This window comes from Podarcis filfolensis (assembly GCF_964270895.1).
Source record: "Podarcis filfolensis genome assembly, chromosome: 7".
NCBI classification, from domain to species: Eukaryota; Metazoa; Chordata; class Lepidosauria; order Squamata; family Lacertidae; genus Podarcis; species Podarcis filfolensis.
The window spans coordinates 12025033-12042134 of record NC_139603.1 but is presented as its reverse complement, the minus strand read 5'-3'; the positions used below and the strand labels follow the sequence as shown (position 1 = coordinate 12042134).

General features: G+C 42.6%; 1 protein-coding gene across 1 annotated transcript in view; it reads right to left on the bottom strand.

The window, feature by feature from the left end:
• Positions 1–17102, bottom strand: part of MYO10 (myosin X) — a 193148-nt gene that overhangs the window by 3943 nt on the left and 172103 nt on the right. Inside the window, exons 30-39 of the mRNA XM_083624569.1 lie at positions 16595–16650; positions 15574–15716; positions 13750–13944; positions 12655–12812; positions 11522–11645; positions 9320–9617; positions 8052–8259; positions 4727–4863; positions 2597–2717; positions 49–504 (exon numbers count right to left, since the gene is read on the bottom strand). Of these exons, the coding sequence (XP_083480695.1) occupies positions 49–504; positions 2597–2717; positions 4727–4863; positions 8052–8259; positions 9320–9617; positions 11522–11645; positions 12655–12812; positions 13750–13944; positions 15574–15716; positions 16595–16650 (1896 nt within the window). The remainder of the gene's footprint in view (positions 1–48; positions 505–2596; positions 2718–4726; positions 4864–8051; positions 8260–9319; positions 9618–11521; positions 11646–12654; positions 12813–13749; positions 13945–15573; positions 15717–16594; positions 16651–17102) is intronic.

The window sequence follows — 17102 nt, the reverse complement described above, 5'->3', positions numbered from 1 at the left end:
CTTATGATTTTGCTGTCAGCAGTGCCCATGGAATTTTGGTATACTCACCTCTACGTCAAAGAGTGTGGACCCATAGCCAGGCCACTCCTTAATCAAACTCATGTACTTGATCATTGCTTGCTCTTGGCTCATTCCTTGCAGTTTTTTCCATTTATCAATCACGTTAGTCCTGGCTGCGAAGATTTCCTCTTTGACCCACATATCAAGCATCTGATCCTCTTCCATCTTCTGCCTGCTGATGGAACTGCTGCGGAAACTCCTCCTCAGGGTTCCTTCCAGAAAATTGGCCCGCTTCCTCTCTATCCTCTCCGCAGCGGTAAATGTTTTAGTGGACTGGATAATACGGGACGTGAGCCTCTGCAGTGGGTAGACTTCTTCCATTTCTGGCATAGTGATATTGGATGAAGTGTAGTCGCCTTGCAGGTATTGGAGCCGCAAGGCAGCAAGGACCTGGAGGGCTTCTTCAGGAGCTGGATAATGTCCTCTAATCACTGCTTCGTGTGCCTAATGGAAAAAAGGAAAACAAGACGTTTACAGGTATGCAGCAGAACATTCTGAATCCAAAATTTGCAGCTGTAGCATAGTGGTAATAAAACTGAACTGTGCACCAAGAAGGCTCTAGGTTCAATCTTGTTTCATCCATAATCTCGCTGGGTGGTCTTGGTCAAGCCACTACTTCTCAGCCTCAGTGCTCCCTCCACAAAAAACACACCCCAGAACAAGAAAGGTAATATTTGCCTTACAGAGCTTTTGTAAAGATTAAAACAAAGTAACATATGTGAGATGCTTTGCAGGCTTTTAAGTAGTACAGTGAAACCTCAGTTGCTGAATGCTTTGGAAGCTGAACAATTCGGAACCCAAACGCCAACAACCCGGAAGCGAATGCTTCCGTTTTCGAAGGATTTTCAGAAGAAGAACAGCTTCCTTGGCATGTTTTTCATTTTTTTCCATTGTCTTTGCGGCCAGTCCATTGATCCTCGGTTTTCGAACTTTTCGGAAGATGGAACAGTCTTCCGGAATGGATTAAGGTCGAAAACTGAGATTCCACTGTATACAAGTATTATTTATGTACATTATTTATACGTTTTTGCTCCTTGAAAAAGCAGGAAATATATATGAACAAGCTTCTTCCACTGGGGTACCTCTGGCAAAGCATAAAGAGTGCTTAAATGAAGAGAACCACCAGAGGGCACCCCAGGCAGCATCTTCTCCAGGGAATGAATGAACTTATAAATACTTGCAAGCCTCAAGTTGGCTTTGGTATTGTTGCATTATAAAGGGTTAAGTATCGTTTAATTGACCATAAGTACATGTGCAGTTGTTTGATACAGATGTGACAAAGGAAAATGAATAAAATTCAAATGACAAAAAGCTCATAATTGCAAAAGATCAGCCTGCCAAGTTTTATGATAGGTCATGCAAAGCTTCTGGGGGAAATTGTTTCTAATCCATGAATGTTTCATGAAATAAAAACATTTTTACTTTAGGTTCTGATGGTGCTTGGCTGTTCTCGACTTTATATGGCAGGAATCCTGTGAGGTTGTTTGGCTATAACTCCAGAAGATACAGTGACAGGAAAGTGATATAGCTACTTGCTACAAGTAATTTTCATGAACAGTTACAAAACGCATGGAACATATATACCCATTTTAAAAAGGTAAAGGGACCCCTGACCATTAGGTCCAGTCGTGACCGACTCTGGGGTTGCGGCGCCCATCTGGCTTTATTGGCCAAGGGAGCTGGCATACAGCTTCCGGGTCATGTGGCCAGCATGACTAAGCCGCTTCTGGCGAACCAGAGCAGCACACGAAAACGCCGTTTAGCTTCCCGCCGGAGCGGTTCCTATTTATCTACTTGCACTTTGACATGCTTTTGAACTGCTAGGTTGGCAGGAGCAGGGACCGAGCAACGGGAGCTCACCCCGTCTCAGGGATTCAAACCACCGACCTTCTGATCGGCAAGTCCTAGGCTCTGTGGTTTAACCCACAGCGCCACCCGCATCCCTATACCCATTTTACTGATGGGCAAATGACGTGGAATATAGGGGACAATACAGTACATTAACTATGGAAGATGCAGTGATAGCCTTGAAAGGATATTAGACAAATCTATGAGGATAGAGGCTATACATAGCTACTAGTCAAGATGGCTATATGCTGCCTCCAGTATCAGAGGCACCATGTCTCCAAATATCAGTTGCACAGCAACAATGGCAGGAGAACAGGGCCTCTGCTCCTCTGTCCTGCTTATGGGCATCATCTGATTGGCTGCTGTGGGAAAATGGACACTGAACAAGATCAGATGCAGCAGGGCTCTTGATTTCTAGTGATGTAACAATCACGGCTTGCGAAACATGGCTGAGAAAGTCAGGAATGAGCACCACCGGGCTCACCTCTCTCCTTGCTGATTTGCCTCAATCCAGGTCCATTTAAACTAGGAGATCCTTGTTACGTCAGGTAGGTGTCAATCAAAGCAGCTTGCCTCTTTGATTTGAATGGAGTCTCTCTCCCTCTCCCTCTGTGTGTGTGTGTATGTGTGTGTATCTCACATCACTTACTCTTCCCCAAAGTATAACAACCTTATTTCCTCTCCGTACCTGCTCAAACATGAATGCAAATTCCACACTATCTTTTGGCACATGCTCCGTGTCCAGGAAGCAGTAGAGCTTGAAGTAAAATTTCCAGGCTGTATTCTCACCTTCTGCAGCAGCACCAAGCCTGGGAAAACACAAATACTCGGCAGTTTGAGTACAAATAATCAAATATAAACTGACAATAAAATTTAAAAGCTGTATTTAAGATGTGAGTTGAAACTTTTGCTATGTGGAACATGTGGAATTGGTAATCAGGATCTTAATCTATGGCTCAAATATCAACTTCCATGAACACCACTTTATATATTCAGCAAAATCAAATAGTCAAATGTTACTAATAGGGTTCAGGCTGTAGAGTTGGAGTTGCATGTTTGAATGTAACCCCATTTGTGTGCACTGGCCTATCAGATTACAAAAAATGTACAAACTCTGTCCCACTTTATGATGGAGGTGCTCAAGGTCAAGCGGGATTCAGGCATATTGAGTGGAATTGGAAAACTGCAGGGATCTTTTAGATTAAAAGGATTAGGAAAACTGATGTCATTACAAATTGCAAACTACAGACAGATCCTTTGGTTATTCTATTAGGAAAATTAAGGAGAAGTTCCCCCGCCCCAAAAAAAAGACAAAATAATGATGGCAAATACATTAGCTGCAGCAAGAATGGTAATTTCCAAATATGGGGAGGGGGGAGAGACTACAAAATAATGAGAACAGATTATTTGACACAGGAGTCTAATGTTTAAAATATTGCATTATTATTATTATTATTTTTTATTTTAAAAAAGCTCTGGAGAGGATCCTTAGACAAGCAACAAACACCCCCCAATGGCAACCTCCCACTCAAGCACATATATACCAGCCAAAGAACTGCATTTTGCAAAAAATGAAACAGAGAATTGGGAGGATCAAGGAGCCTCTGCTGGGGCCAAAGGATATATATGAGGCCACTGTGCTGCCCATGGGCATCAATGTTGGGGATGCCAACTCTAATGCTATTTTCCCATCTATAGGCAGGTTTTTGTTTCTTTAATAAGCCTATGGCATCTAGCATTACGGAGCTGGCTCAGAGCAACTGGTAGTCAAGTGAGCAAGATCATGGATTGCTGTCTCACAGTTGAGGTCCTAACCAGGATAATATAAGGAATCAAATCCCACAGAAGAAATTTGATTCATGGGTAAAACCTTTAGCAGAAGCAAATACATAAGGCAAAGGTAAAGGGCCCCCTGACCATTTGGTCCAGTCATGGCAGACTCTGGGGTTGTGGCACTCATCTCGCTTTACTGGCCGAGGGAGCCGGCGTACAGCTTCCGGATCATGTGGCCAGCATGACTAAGCCGCTTCTGGCGAACCAGAGCAGCGCACGGAAACGCCGTTTACCTTCCCGCCGGAGCGGTACCTATTTATCTACTTGCACTTTGAAGTGCTTTTGAACTGCTAGGTGGGCAGGAGCAGGGACCGAGCAACGGGAGCTCACCCCGTCGCGGGGATTTGAACCACTGACCTTCTGATTGGCAAGTCCTAGGCTCTGTGGTTTAACGCACAGCGCCACCCGCGTCCCTTAATACATAAGGTACTGGATGCAAATTTGAAGCAGGTTTAAAACCCGGTCCACCAGTCCGTTAACAAAATATAAAACAGGGCCGCTAGAGAAATGGGAAGGAGAAAGTATTGGGGAAGCTCTTTCTACTATTTGCCACAATTGCAGTAACCAGCTTTGCACCAATATCAGTTTCAGCAGCAGTGTTAGGAGACCGGTGCACAGATGAACTTTAAGCTGCCACTGAGATTCTGGGAAAACTACCTGTGCAAATGTGTTGTGACTAGTTCCTTTGTTAGAGACGTACCAATTGTGGAAAATTATAAAGAAGAAAAGGCTTGGACTGAAGACAAAGTCCAAGGGGGGGGGAGGGTTGCAGGTGGTAAGGCACGAGAGAGGAAATTTTAGGACAGCACAACACAAGTACCACAATGAATAGTGATGAAATCATTCCCAGGCTTACAAGAGCTTCATTAATCCCTCTTTACAGGAGGGTAGTGGATGGGGAGATGCCATTGATTCACGAAAGGGAAATTTAAAAGGCTGCGGTTAGGGCTTTTAATTGCTTACTTATTAGCAGAGGCACACTCACTTTTCAAACTTTGCCAAGACATCAGCCACAACGGTCCTGCTTTCAATGGCTTTATCTGTAGTTCCATTGTATTCAAACAAGGCAAACATATTTCTGCTGTCTTCCATGGCCAGACCCCGAATTAACTTTTCAACAACCTAGTAGACAAAAAACAAAAACGAGACAAAACAAAGAATGTTAGACCGTAAAAGGTAAAAGCATCAATTAGCCACACTGAAGGCTAAGGTACAAATTATGTTCAAAAGCATACAAACATCTATTTTTTTCATTGCGCTTGCTTTTGTTTTTAACTTTCAATAGTCAACATTTCACATCAGTTTTCCTCCAGGCTCTTTCTTGATAAAGCATTTCCAGATTATAGACTTCACGTTTTTAAGTTGGCTAGAAACATCAATAACTATTGGAAGATACACATATAGAACAGATTGACTATTCTCCTTAAGAATGTCCAACAACTGGCATACTGCAAAGTTTCTGCTCTTCAACTAAAAGTAGCCAAGCATAATCATAAAACCAGATACATAATATCACTGCTCTTTATTTCGGTCCTGGAGGTTCTCCTAAATATGATCAGAAGGGACCAACTGGTCAAAGGTATACAAGTCGGAGCCAAACAGTACAAATTGAAAGCATTTGCAGACTATCTAGTATTGACATTACAGGAACCAGAATCTAGTACCAAAAGAGTACTTGAACTGATTCAAGAATTTGGTCAGGTTGCAGGATTTAAGTTGAACAAATTTAAAACCAAGGTTTTAGAGAAAAATCTAACTGCGATTGAGAAAGAGAGGTTTCAGAAGGAGACAGGTTTAACGCTGGTTAAGAAAGTAAAATACCTGGGGGTTAATATGACTGCTAAGAATGTGAATTTATTTAAAGATAACTATGAAAAATGTTGGTCAGAAGTGAAAAAGGATTTAGAAATATGGTCAAACTTGAAGCTTTCCTTGCTAGGCCGTATTGCCGTTATAAAAATGAATGTATTGCCAAGAATGTTGTTTCTGTTTCAATCATTGCAAATTTTGGATAAAATGGACTGTTTCAAGAAGTGGCAGAGAGACATTTCTAGATTTGTCTGGCAGGGCAAGAAGCCAAGAATAAAATTTAAAATACTAACTGATGCAAAGGAAAGAGGTGGATTTGCCCTGCCAGACCTTAAACTTTACTATGAATCAGCTGCATTTTGCTGGCTGAAAGAATGGCTGCTTCTTGAGAACACAGACATTTTGGATCTAGAAGGTTTTAATAATGTATTTGGGTGGCATGCATATTTGTGGTACGATAAGGTCAAAGCACATAAAGCATTTAAAAACCATATTGTCAGGAAAGCACAGTTTAATGTCTGGATAAGATATAAAGATCTACTTGAAAGTAAAACCCTAAGGTGGTTGTCACCGATGGAAGCGAAGGCTCAGAAAAAGCTCAATATGGAGGCCAAATGGCCGAAATATTGGGAGATTTTGGAACAAGAAGGAGATAAATTGAAATTGCAGAGCTTTGAGAAACTAAAAGATAAAGTGCAAGATTGGCTTCAAATAAGGGAGGCTTACAATCTGGACAAGAAAGCTGGCTTCCAGGTGGAAAAATCAAAATTGGAAACAGAACTGTTAGATCCCAAAACTAAGATATTATCAAGAATGTATAACTTGCTGTTGAAACGGAATACTCAGGATGAAATAGTGAAATCTGTTATGATAAAATGGGCACAAGATGTTGGACATAACATTATGTTCGCTGACTGGGAACAGTTATGGACCACAGGTATGAAATTTACGGCATGTAATGCCTTAAGAGAGAATATTATGAAAATGATATACAGGTGGTACATGACACCAGTCAAGCTTGCAAAAATATACCATTTGCCCGATAATAAGTGTTGGAAATGTAAAGAAAATGAAGGTACATTCTTTCACCTTTGGTGGACGTGCCCAAGGATTAAGGCTTTCTGGGAGATGATCTATAATGAAATGAAAAAGGTATTTAAATATACCTTCCTGAAGAAACCAGAGGCCTTTCTTCTGGGCATGGTCGGCCAATTGGTGCCAAAGAAGGATAGAACTTTCTTTATGTATGCAACAACAGCAGCAAGAATACTCATCGCAAAGTATTGGAAGACACAAGATCTACCCACCCGGGAAGAATGGCAGATGAAGTTGATGGACTACATGGAACTGGCGGAAATGACTGGCAGAATCCGAGACCAGGGAGAAGAGTCGGTAGAAGAAGATTGGAAGAAATTTAAAGACTATTTACAGAAATACTGTAAAATCAAGGAATGTTAGAGGGATGCTGGAATGAAGTTATGTGGTTTTAGCAATAATGTTATAAAGGGGTATGTAAAAATGGATTGTTAACAGGTGAAAATGTAAAGTTACAATATATTAAGATAAAATATTAAGATAAAAGCAAAAAGGGTAAGGACTTGCTGAAACAACTACTGAACTAGAATACAAAAAAGGGAGGTGTGAGGAGGTCAGGGAAACAAGCAAATGAAAGATAAGACATGGAAAGACTGATTTGTTTTCAATTGTTTTTTATTTTTCTGTATTTTGTATTTTTTGTATTTTTTATCTTTTCTTTTCTTTTTTCAATTTTTGTAATTTCCTTGAAACCTTAATAAATATTATTCAAAAAACAAAACAAAACATAATATCAGTAAAAGCACAGACAGAACTACATCCAACCCAACCCATCCACCAGATGTCAAAGAGAACAACAACTACCAGACTTTTAGAAGACATCTGAAGACAGCCCTGTTTAGGGAAGCTTTTAATGTTTGATGTATTATAGTATTTTAATATTTTTTGGAAGCCACCCAGAGTGGCTGGGGTATAAATAATAAATTATTATTATTATTATTATTATTATTATTATTATTATTAAGCAAATTACTGTTACATCTGCTATACCACATTTCTCTCTCATACTGTTCCTCATATTTGGAATAGTTGGGCCTGCACTGTGATTTGCATGTCTGTACAAATCAAAACTATTAGGGTCTCCTAATATGTTTCTACACAATGAAAAATAGGCAACATTCATAAACACTGCGTTTTACCCAGAGTAGATCCACTGAAATTAATAAGCATTACTCAGTTGGACCCATTAATTTCAAAAGATCTTCTCTGAGTAAAACGTCATTGCCTACCACCCTATATGCTTCTGCATCTCAGAAGACAGATCACTAACTAAAATTATATGGTTATTAGTAAGTCACACAAAACTTTAAATTAAAGTTCAATAGGCCACAATCGCACTGCACAAAATGGCGGACCTCCAGACCCTGAAGCTCAACCCAGGCAATCCAGTCCAAGCCTCATCTTACCTCACCAGCAGTGGTGTGGGAGTTTATGGTGATCTTACAGGATCCCCCACCATGACAGTAGACCGTGGATGTCATCTCTTGTCTGTTGATCAAGGCTTCAATTTCATCCCGGGATGGCACAAACTCTCTGCCTTTGGTTTTTTTCAGCGATTCATAAATGAAGAGGGCATACTTCTCCATTTCTGTGCCTGGAAACTGGTCACGCACCCTGTGGGGGGAAACCCTGAGTTTTAATTGCTCCATATTTTGTTTTCTTGAATGTGGTGGTTTGAAAAGCATTTAAGAGGCAATGGTGAGAGCATTCAGCCCAAGCAACTACTGTTGTGGTTGTGAGACCATTTTCACCAACCCTCTACATTGGTACCTCATTTTTCAAACACCTCTGTAGTCGAATGTTTCGGAATGCCGAAAACCCAGAAGTAAGTGCCTCAGTTTTCGAACGCGCCTCAGAAGTCGAATAGAAATTGCAACTTCCATTTTAAGTTTTCCATTTTGAGGCTTCTGCTTCTGGACATTTCGGACCTCGAACGGACTTACGGAACGGATTGTTTGAAAACCGAGGTACCACTGTATATCAAAAGACTCCTCCACCACCCCATGAATATTTCATTCTCACAAGCAAGGTGGTTGCATAGAAAGCTCCTTTGTATTGACATCTTATATTTGCAGGCATGTTGATGGTGGATAACTGCCCCCTATCTCTGCCTTGTGCTGTTCCATCCTCCCGGAGTCACAGTTCTTCTTTCCCTCAAGCTCTGGGCAGAATATGACTCTCAGCTTGGTTACATTTCTCTCATCTGGAGTCTTTTCAGTCCAGCTCTTCTCTGCACTGAGTTCTGGCTCAGCTGGCCTCAGATTTGGCCCAGCGTTCCAATCTTGGGAGATTATAGCCTCTCCTCTCTGCTTCCATCTCTGATTCCTTTGAGTCTCTTTCCTGCTTGGCAGTTTCATTCTCCCTCTCTCTGCCCTACCTGCCCTCACTTTGTATCCTGGCCATTCCCTTATGTGGTGTGGCTCCCTGAGGTCCAGCCAGTCCTACAGGTGTCTCCCATCATCTCCAAGATGCGTTAGTTTCCAGTATTTGCTTGATGGGCCAATGGCAGAAATTCCTGACATCTGCGGAACCTGCTGAGCCCTGCTCTTACTCCCAACTCTAAGGGTGTTTGGGGATCTGTCCCTGTCCACAACGTGCCTATCTCCAAGATACGAAACTATTCAAACTATTGCATGGCCCACCATTGTGTGCAAGCATCTATAGCTCTGCTTACCTTTTTAGGTGGAACTTCAGGTATCTGAGAATCCCGCGGCTTGGCAGAAACATGCAGCTCATACAAGTGAGGATCTGCCAGCTGTACAGATTGCCAACGCTCCCCGGATTAGGCATTTTGCTGGTCTGCTTGATCAGCTGGCAGTAGAGCTCATCGCGCAAAGGCCGTAAATCATGCCCCGTCTGCAGAATACCCTGAATAATAGGAATGGGGTCTGACACGGACTCAAGTTGCTGCAGAGAATTAAAGATCTTGATAGCTTCATCCTGGAGGGTGGTGTAGCCTTTGTCTTTTAGCACTAGAAAACAGAACATGGAAGTACATCTCGCTGCTCAGACAATCAAACTATTGTAATTCACATGGGGCAAGCATCTGAAACAGTAAGTCTCAACAGGTGTGTTTACAAAGCTCCCATTTTCTTCTTATACTGGAACAATTAAGATACATAGTTTGCATAGATGTCCGAATGTCTACCCTTAAAGTCATACCTTGGGTTGAAGTTGCTTCAGGTTGAGCGTTTTCGGGTTGTGCTCCATGGCGACCCGGAACTAACGGAACGCATTACTTCCGGGTTTCACTGCTCACGCATGCGCAGATGCTCAGAATGATGTCATGCGCATGTGCAGAAGCGGCGAATCATGACCTGCAGACCCGGGTTGCATTCACTTCAGGATGCGGCTGGGGCTCCGGAACAGATCCCGTTGGCATCCAGAGGTACCACTGTATTCCGTTTTTCCTCCTTTCTTGGAATTGGGTTATTTTGTCAAATTTTTGGATACCAACGGTTTTGCATCAAATGATTTATTTTAAAAAGTTATCTGCAGTATCATTTACTGTTACTTGGCTTTTTATTCTGTTTTATTTGTATACTTCTAAGGTTTAATTTTTTTGTGTGATCTGTCCAGAGATGGGGAGGGAGGTATAAAAATCATATAAATAAATTAATTTGGAGCGGGGAGCAGTGGGCTGCAAAGTGATTGTGTCTGGCTCCTGCAAATTCTGGCCAACACTGTATTATTCCACACTGGGGAAGCCACTGCCTCCCTCTGCAGCTAAGCTAGGGGAGCGCTAGCTTCCTCATAACCTCAGCCAGGCTCCCTGGGCATTGACAAAACTTTCCCCCGTGAAGTGTATGAATGAACCAGCCCCATGCAGTTGGGTTCAAATGTTTATTTCCCTCTTGGTTTCACATTGCTCTTTCCTGCTTAGAATACTGATGGCGAAGGAGAATTGGTGAGAGGTACAGAAACCATAAAGAAGGCTGATCACCGAAGAATTGATGCTTTTGAATTCTGGTGCTGGAGGAGACTCTTGAGAGTCCCATGGACTGCAAGAAGATCAAACCTATCCATTCTGAAGGAAATCAGCCCTGAGTGCTCACTGGAAGGACAGATCCTGAAGCTGAGGCTCCAATACTTTGGCCACCTCATGAGAAGAGAAGACTCCCTGGAAAAGCCTCTGATGTTGGGAAAGATGGAGGGCACAAGGAGAAGGGGACAACAGAGGACAAGATGGTTGGACAGTGTTCTCGAAGCTACCAACATGAATTAGACGGAACTGCGGGAGGCAGTGAAAAACAAGGAGGGCCTGGCGTGCTCTGGTCCATGGGGTCATGAAGAGTTGGACACGACTAAACGACTCAACAACAACAACAACAACAGTGATTTTTTTTTAAAAAAACCAAACACCTTTGCCTTGATTTAGCCCATGGGTGTTGGCATTGGACTTCCTGATGAATTGTTTCATGTTGTTCACCTGTTTCATGTTGTATGCTTCCTCTGAAGCTCCTTTACTCCTAGGAGTTTGACTCTTGTATTTTGCCTCTGGAAATATGTGCAAATGAATTCTTTGCATATATGTAATGGCAGAGGAGGTGCTACCAGCATGAGTTTGACCAAACTGCGGGAGGCAGTGGAAGACTGGAGTGCCTGGCGTGCTCTGGTCCAGGGGGTCACGAAGAGTCGGACATGACTAAACAACAACAACAGAAACCAGGAGTATGATTTGGAGTGATGAGTTGGGAACAGCACTTGGCAGTCCCTGGCAACCTCTATTGGTTAAATATAGCAGCAAACTGATGAGAAGATTACCATTAAGGTGATGAGCGAAGGAGCCAAGGCATCTCATCTTCATGAAACTGTCCCAAGGCAAAGGTGGTTTTGCAAAGGGAAGGGAATGGGCTTGAGTGTCCACAGGACTTACCGTTTAGGTTGATGTCCCCATATGGAAGTGGCAATAGCGGAGAATGCAGTGGGTGCTGTGTATAGCGAAGAATCGGGTTCCTCTTATAGATCTGCTCAACAACTTCGGGGTTCAGGCAGTTCTCCTGTGTAAATAGCAAGATTATTCACAGGCCGAGGATGAAAAACAAGCCTCCACTGAATGCTTGTGAAAGGTCAACATCTCAAAAGGGAAATGGTTCTACCAGAAAGAGCTGACTTCTTTTGGAGCGGAATATAAACTTCCGGAAAAAGCACACCACCCACCCACCCAGGACCATTTAAGTATTTTTAGACATTAATAATGCTTTTAAACGTGTTACATTTTAATTTTATTTTATTTGTATTGCCCTGAGCTCCTCTGGGATGAAACGGAGGATGAAAATTGGAAAAAGTAACAGCCATCACCACCAATTTAGAAGAGTTATAACCCACTAAAATAAACACTGTGCACCCTAAAAATCACAATAAAATACATAAGAACGGAGAGCTAAAAAAACCCAAACCAGAGTAACATTAAACCATTTGTAGCAGCACAGTGCAAAGCTAAAAGAATCCAATATCGTGACAAAATAGGAACACGTTGACCAGTTAGTTGCCTAGAGGCTGAGATAAAGTCTACTGTGTTTGTTATGGCTGCTGCCTGGTATCATGGGCCCAATTCACAAACAGAACAGAATGAAACAAAGATCCGGCACTCTCTCGATTTTTGTTTTATTTCCAAGTCCTAAATATGCAGAGCAGCATGAGCACCTCTTTGTGGTAGTACAAATGTCACTACCGTTGTCGTATTCCTCCACCTCCTATTGCAAGTGGGGACTGCAACAAAATGTTGCAGCGTGGAATGCTCTTGTTCAAGGTTCTAGCCAGTCAGCTATAGCTCTTTCAGGATATACCACCCTCCCAGTTCTTGTTCTGCCTCCCCCTGCCCCAACACTGATATGCCACTGAGCAATTACAATCCTCATTGGAGTTTTCCCCACAACACTTAACGAGTTTCTTCTTCAAACAACTGCCTCAGTTTTGGAACATTTAACAATTCTCTTTCTTTATGAGTGGAAAATAATGTGGTTGTTTGTCTTCTCGAAGCGTATTTTTCCAAGACCATGAGCCTACCTTAATGTCTTGAATAAGCTGCTGGGTGGGGGTGTCTATGGGTGCTTTCGTGTCTATCACATTCTGGATAGAACTTGACCAGCGAGTGGCTTCGTTTAAAAGCTTGGTATAGAGGCGGTAGCAGTGCTTGCGTCCGTACACGGTCACATTCCAGTAACCTGAGGCAAGAGTAAATAAGAAAACACCTTGTTAATCTGATTTACTCCAACTATTAATAGACAAGTGGTGAAGGTGAGCTGTCAAAAATCATAACAGTGACGGTGGGTGACTCAAAGGAGTGCAGTTCATAAGTCTGATCTGCAGGCTTATTAATGTTTATAGTATACTGCTTTCTTGAAGTAACCTGATATACTGTATCCTGTCTTACTTAACATCATACAGATCAAAACGGTGCAAAGGCCGGTTCTCTACATCTCTGAAGTGTGTGCAAATTAAAACCACTTTAGAGGCCAATTTAGGAAGAATAGGTAGAAAGGTACCCTGAACGTTAGGTCCAGTCGAGGACGACTCTGGGGTTGCGGCACTCATCTCGCTTTATTGGCCGAAGGAGCCGGCGTACAGCATCCGGGTCATGTGGCCAGCATGACTAAGCCGCTTCTGGCGAACCAGAGCAGTGCACGGAAACGCCGTATACCTTCCCGCCGGAGTGGTACCTATTTATCTACTTGCACTTTGATGTGCTTTCGAACTGCTAGGTTGGCAGGAGCAGGGACCGAGCAACGGGAGCTCACCCCGTCGAGGGGTTTCGAACTGCCGACCTTCTGATCGGCAAGCGCTAGGCACTGTGGTTTAACTCACAGCGCCACACTAGCTCCAAAACAGTACGCTAGTGGCCATAATTGTGGAAACCTTTTGGGAAAAGTGTATTTCTGAGGTTTGATGGCTCATATCACGACTTTTTTTTTTGAGTAATACCATAAAATTATATATACTAGTGTATCTGGGAGGCTGAAGAATACACTTTTTGTTATTTTGCCTAACACTTTAAATTGAAATCTTTTTCAAACCCCAAAGCATTTTAGCCGATTTTTAATATGATTCTCAATGGCCACATCACTTGAATCTAGGGGAAGAGCTCCTGCTGAAATTAGTTACCTGTTTCTTTAAAGATTTTCTCATCCGGTGGTACCACAGAGCAGAGGCTGTTCAAGACGAGGGTGCCCAGTTTGAGGGCATTCTTCTCGGAGCTTTTGTAATAATCCAATGAGTTGTGTGTCAGGACAAACCACCGCTTCTTCAGCTTCAACAAAGTCATCTTTGGGCTGTTCTTAACCTCCTTATGTAACCATCCTAGTTTAGAGAAAAAACATTTCCTGAATACTGATGCTCTTCTAGGGCTGCTCTCAACTTTTGGCTGCTAGTCACTTTCCCAAAACATATTTTTAAAACCCCCTGCTATTTACAACACATAAAACAATAAAACAGCATTTACTGAGTTCTTCTCAGAAGGCTGTTTTGATGTAGGACTTAATAACCGTTCTTAAGTCCAGATAAAGCCAAAATGTTTCTCTTTGAATAGGCACATCTGGGCATAATGTTGTCAGGTCTAATACATGTAGGCATGTCACGTATTAACACCTAAGCCATGTACAATGGGGTTCAGTGAAGAATGGATTTTGTTTTGTGAGTGTGAGTTGGGTGTGTACTAAATCATTCCTCCATTCTTCCCCCTCAGGGAAGAAGGAAAAAATTGAATAGGTTGGCTGGCAATATTTAAACTTTTTAGAAAAGAACCCCCCCCCTTTAAAAAAAAAAACTCTTCCAAACCCACTGGCATTTTTATCATGATAGCAGCTACCAGATTTTTAGGGGGAAAGTACTAGGGATATTTATTTTTTTAAAGCTGACATTCCACAATCCAAATCCCCTTCTCTGAAGCAACTCAGAAACTATTTAGTCCTCACAGTTACCCTGAAACTGCACCTTCACCTCTCAGGGAAGGAGAGGACAATGATAAATGCTCCCCCAACATTGGGGTGAACTAACTACTTTAACAAACGGAGAATACCCAGCTCTAAAATCCTCCCTGTGCTTTAGAAGGAATCCTTTTCAATTCAGCCCAATGTCACAAGCTTCAACAGGAGATATTTGGGGCAGAGTTGCCAAAAATATCAGTGACACTAGTGGGTCTACTTCAATCAACTCTAAGAAGATTTCCCACCCAACTCTCTTGTTGTAGCCTTTTCAGATTTTCCCCAACCTCCTATAGCAGGCATAGGCAAACTCCGGCCTTCCAGATGTTTGGGACTACAATTCCCATCATCCCTAGCTAACAGGACCAGTGGTCAGGAATGATGGGAATTGTAGTCCCAAACATCTGGAAGGCCGGAGTTTGCCTATGCCTGTCCTATAGTCTTGCATCATCATATATAAACTAAAAGTTGCCTGACTGGTACGGATGAGGAGAGGCAACAGACCTCATAGCAATATTGTGGCTAGTACAGGAAGGAGCTGCTTCTCATTACGGCATCGTAAAGGAACTAAAAACTCCTCTGGACATAAAAGACAATTGCAAACATCCATGCTTTGGCTTTTCGTCTTAAGATGTACTGCTTAAATGTGGCCTCCTCAAGTTATTAGCAAGTACCGCATTTTTCGTTCTATAAGACACACCAGACCACAAGACGCACCTAGTTTTTGGAGGAGGAAAACAAGAAAAAAAATATTCTGAATCTCAGAAGCCAGAACAGCAAGAGGGATCGCTGCGCAGTGAAAGCAGCAATCCCTCTTGCTGTTCTGGCTTCTGGGATAGCTGCGCAGCCTGCATTCGCTCCATAAGACGCACACACATTTCCCCTTACCTTTTAGGAGGGAAAAAGTGAGTCTTACAGAGCAAAAAATACGGTACTTTGGGAGCCAGAGTTTAGTAAGGAAAACACCCCATTTTGCAGGGGGATTTCACCTGAAAGATGCTCCTACCTCTCACTATGAACTCTTGTCCCTCTACTCGGGTGTCGCCTTTGGATCTCTGCAGCAAGGTGATCCAGTGATGCATCTCCTCTGGAGTGTCGGCGTTGCAGTGGAGAACACGATTAGCGGTGATGATCACAAATGAATTGGGTCTGCACGGGGAAAAACAAATAAAGCAAAAAAGGCCTGTATAGTAAACATGGATACTGTTTGGGACCATAACAAAGTGAGTCTGACTCATACAAAGCAATTCTCTTTTGTTTGTACTGTATATTTAAGCAAATGCTGATTCACTTTATTATTCAACTTTGCCTGACTTGTTTTTCAAACACTGACATTTGACAGCTTGGCACAATCCCACAATTTCAAAACTACAGCCAAACTTGTTTCTGGTTCCACCTTGCTCAGGTCTATCTCAGTGAGAATTAGCTCAAACCTTTGCTGGTTTATTCCAAATATCAACATGAAGACACAGGTTCCGAACACAAAACAGAGATGCTCGATCTATTAGCAAAATAAAGGTAAAGGTAAAGGGACCCCTGACCATTTAGATCCAGTCGTGGACGACTCTGGGGTTGCGGTGCTCATCTCGCTTTATTGGCCGAGGGAGCCGGTGTACAGCTTCCGGGTCATGTGGCCAGCATGACAAAGCCGCTTCTGGCGAACCAGAGCAGCACACGGAAACGCCGTTTACCTTCCCGCCGGAGCGGTACCCATTTATCTACTTGCACTTTGACGTGCTTTCGAACTGCTAGGTTGGCAGGAGCAGGGACCGAGCAACAGGAGCTCACCCCGTCTCGGGGATTTGAACCGCCGACCTTCTGACCGGCAAGTCCTAGGCTCTGGGGTTTAACCCACAGCGCCACCCGCGTCCCAAATTAGCAAAATAGAGTAGTTGAATTTAGAACTGCTCTACCTTACTTTTCTTCTTTAATTTCTCAAGCTGATAGTCTCGCAGAAAAAACATGTTCTGTTTCAGAACAAAGGGCTGAACAAAAATAAGATTTCTGAAAGTGGAACTTGTTCTTACCGATCTGGATTGTCAGATGCACAGACAGAATCGATCAATCCCACATCCAACGTGCCCTACAAAAAAAAAGGGAAAATGAACATTGTGCTGTCTGGCCCATGGAATACATGCCCGTTTAGTTTCATGTGTGGATGGTAATACATGATTTAGAGAATGAGGGTTAGTGGGTTCGAATTCAATATTAAGAGGTAGTGGAAAAACATCAGTTGCTTTTGAGCAAGTTGAACAAAAACTCTTGATAAGGCTTTATTTTATAATGGCACTACTGCAAGGGATAAAATGCCTTGCAGGCATGAGCAGAAAAATGTTTAATCCCAGCCTGTATGCTCATTGGTATTTTACTGTAATTGTGGCAATCTCACTTGGTGTACATGTCAAAATTTGTTTCCAGAGTTTTCCCCAACAAGCTGCTCCTACTTCTGCCATCAAATTCACCACACCACTTTTTGGAGGCTTTTATAGGGGGAGCATGAATGCCCATTTTCTATTCATTATTTATCTCTGCAAT